A 3,453-nucleotide genomic window follows, 5' to 3' on the forward strand; every position below is an offset into this window, starting at 1 on the left:
CAAACCCGATTTATCGAACTTTCTGCACATGTCTGAGACCTGTCTTTTGAGTAAGGCAAGCGCTCAGACGGCTAGACACTTGCTCCACTTATGGCTTCCTTCTACAGGACACCTCCCACGCAGACTGCCCCCCCCCCCCACACGCACACACACACACACACACTCTCTCTCTGAGCCGATGCTTCTCTCTGGAGAAGTCCAGGGCTGTGAAAATCCCCACCGACTTCGGGTTTCGAGGGCTCGTCCCGCCTCCGCCCGGAGCGGGAAGGCGTGGGAAGGCCCAGAGAAACTCTGGAGGGGCGGGGCCGCCGCGGCGCGCAGGCGCGCTGCCTCCTCCGCGTGAGTGCGCGCGTTCCGGCGCGTGTCCCCGCGCGGGCTCCGTAGCGCGTGTGCAGCCTGACGCAGCCCCGCGGGCCCTCCTCCCGCTCTGCGGCGGCCGCGCGGAGTTTGGGGCGTGCGGGCGCGGAGCGGGGGGTGGCGGGGGCGAGGAGGCGGCGGCGAGAGGAGGCGGAGGAGCAGCAGGCGCCGCCATGGCCGCCGCGCTCGCCGACATGGCCGACCTGGAGGAGCTCTCCCGCCTCAGCCCGCTGTCCCCCGGCAGCCCCGGGCCCGCGGCGCGCGGGCGGGCCGAGCCGCCGGAGGAAGAGGAGGAGGAGGATGACGAGGAGGCGGAGGCAGAGGCGGTGGCCGCGCTGCTGTTGAACGGGGGAGCGGGCGGCGGCGCGGGGGGCGGCGAGGCGGAGACCATGTCGGAGCCGAGCCCCGAGAGCGCCAGCCAGGCGGGCGGGGACGAGGACGAGGACGAGGAGGACGACGAGGACGAGGGCAGCAGCAGCGGCGGCGCCGAGGAGGAGAGCAGCGCCGAGAGCCTGGTGGGCAGCAGCAGCGGCGGCTGCAGCGGCGACGAGACGCGCTCGCTGAGCCCGGGCGCGGCGAGCAGCAGCAGCGGCGATGGGGACGGGAAGGAGGGCCTGGAGGAGCCCAAGGGACCGCGGGGCGGCCCGGGCGGCCCGGGCAGCAGCGGCGGCGGTAGCAGCAGCAGTAGCGTGGTGTCGAGCGGCGGCGACGAGGGCTACGGCACCGGGGGAGGCGGGAGCAGCGCGACCTCCGGGGGCCGGCGGGGCAGCCTGGAGATGTCGTCCGACGGGGAGCCGCTGAGCCGCATGGACTCGGAGGACAGGTCAGTGCGCCGCCAAGGGGACTCTTCCCGGACCCCGGCGAGGGGACTCAGGGGACTTCTTCCTGATTCGAGGGAACTCTGCGTGGATCGCGTCTAGGGGACTCCTCCCGGACCCCACAGAGGGGACCAAGGGGACTCCCCTTGCATCCTGCCTAGGAGACTCCTCTTGGACCCCATTGAGCTGACTTCCTTGCCCGATCCCCTCCCATCTCCTGGACCCCGTGGCCCAGCCGGGAGGGGGGGGGCCTTCTGGCAGCGATCCCTTGCTCTGTAGATTCCCGGGCTCCGCCGAGGGGACCGAGGGGACTTTCTCGCCGCAGTCCTTTCCGTTTCTCGCCTCTTCTTCCCTGCCCCGCCCGCCTGCCCGCCTTGGGAACGGCTTCGCCGGAATCTCCCCTGCCCCCGACTCTGGGACCCCAGACCCGGGGGACTTTCTCTCCGGGATCTCCCGCCCCCTGATTCTCAGCCCCCCCCCCCTTCGGTCTCAACTTGGAAATCCCGGGCGGCCGCCGCGCCCCTCTCTCGCCGCTGAGCGGCTTCCAACTCCTCACCATCCCCCCTCAACTCTTCTTTCCCCACCCTCCTTTCCTCGGCGCGCGGTTCTCCTTTCGGACCGAAGGACGACTCTATCCCAGAGACAGCCTCCCCCAAATGGCCCAGACGCCCCAGCCGAGCTCCAGAGGCCCTTGATGTACACCTCGGTACACAAGGTTAGCTTCGTGCATCGGTGTTCGGGAACACTTGTCAGAACTGCAATTGACAAGTGTTTTCCAATATGGCTGGTCTCCTGGATCTCACAGAACTAACTTGTGCAGGGAGGAGACCCCCACCCCTGGCTTTGCTTTACTTTTGAAAAGAACTGTTGGTCCGTTATGTGTGATCTCTGCTTCTCAGATCCCTCACATCTGTCAGTTATATCATCTCAGGGGATTTGAGTTCTGGTCATCAAATCTGAGGGACCAAGTTTAAAACACAGAAAGAGCATTGTGGAAAGGAACAGTGAATTTTAATTGATGTCGTTTACAGTTGCTTTGCTGAATCAGAAATAATTGGGAGTCACAAGATACAGTCATGCAGGTTTAAAAAAGTAGAATGTGGCTTACAAAAACGCCATTATATATACAGTGATACGAAGATGTGGGAGTCATCCCCCTTGGTGACTTTTTTTTTGCAGTCATGTATGGGAGGTATCTGGAGTAATTGTCACTGTTCTAGATAGTACATTTAAGAAATGTAGTATGTTTTGGTTGCTGCTCTAATTTTTGATTGTAAAATTTCATAATCGAAGTTGATTTTTAATGTACTTCCAAAAGAGTCTCATGCTTAACACGCTCCTAAGGTACACTAGCATTTACTTTTGACCACCTGCTAGTTTTTGAAGATTAGAATTTATAAGCCAATAGTGGTTTCTCGCCATGGGTTGTGTTTGGGGTTAGGGGGAAGGGTGTCTGCCTAATATAACCCAGTTGCTCTTTCTTGAGAATTCAACCTTACCTACCTTGGCCTCTCACACCACACCATCCCTGGCCTTTGATTTGAAGTTACAGCATCCTGAGGTCTTTAGGGATTCTGGTTGCCAACAAAGATGAGCATGTTCCTAGTCAGTGATAAGGGACTGCCTGGGAAAAAAGACCTCAGGAATTCTTTTTTGACACTTTAAAACTGAGATAAGTAAATACTTGCTCTTTCTCCAACAATCTTTAGGACAGGAGTTCACTTTGTAGCCCAGGCTGGTCTGGTATTCACAGAAATAAATCCTCAGATCCCCAAATTTAGTGTCCACCTAATATCTAATCTACCACAAGGACTGAATGGGTGTAAATCAGACTGCTCCTTAGGACAACCTAGAAAGGTTGTGCTAGACTGTAGATGTGGTTGGGGAGGACAGTATCTTTAAGAAACCCAGTGGCACAGCCTGTTTTGGGGCTGCTGTGTGCTGCTGGAAGCTGTCACTTTGCTCAGGTAAAATCGAGGCTGTCCTTTAGAAACACTGCTGACTCCAGCTACACATGAAGCACTTGCTGTTACTCATCATTCATGTTTCTCTCAGCTCTTCTGCACGTCCATGTTTGCCATGTCACCCTCATGTTGATGATGCACGAGAGGGGGTATTTTATCATCCATTAAGCTATGGGTATCTCACAGAAAACAGCGTTGGGAGAGATACAGCTGGGTGTGAGTGAGATCCGCACCTCCACTACGCTCAGAAGACTTGGAATAGTTCACTTTATTTCTTTTTTTTTTTTTTTTTTTTTTTTTTTTTTTTTTTTTTT

At 57.6% G+C, this 3,453-nt stretch overlaps 1 protein-coding gene across 4 annotated transcripts in view; it reads left to right on the top strand.

Annotated features, from left to right (window-relative positions):
* The first annotated feature begins 343 nt into the window (after positions 1–343).
* Aebp2 (AE binding protein 2) overlaps positions 344–3,453 on the top strand; it is an 87,347-nt gene continuing 84,237 nt past the window's right edge. For 3 of the 4 annotated variants that reach the window (XM_029478440.1, XM_021164950.2, XM_029478441.1), the window contains exon 1: positions 490–1,180. In XM_029478440.1, coding sequence (XP_029334300.1) covers positions 531–1,180 — 650 coding nt within the window. In that variant the 5' untranslated portion in view covers positions 490–530. Of the gene's footprint in view, positions 1,181–3,453 lie in introns of all 4 variants that reach the window. The other variant, XM_021164951.1, reaches the window with a different exon arrangement.

This window comes from Mus caroli, chromosome 6, assembly GCF_900094665.2.
Source record: "Mus caroli chromosome 6, CAROLI_EIJ_v1.1, whole genome shotgun sequence".
NCBI classification, from domain to species: Eukaryota; Metazoa; Chordata; class Mammalia; order Rodentia; family Muridae; genus Mus; species Mus caroli.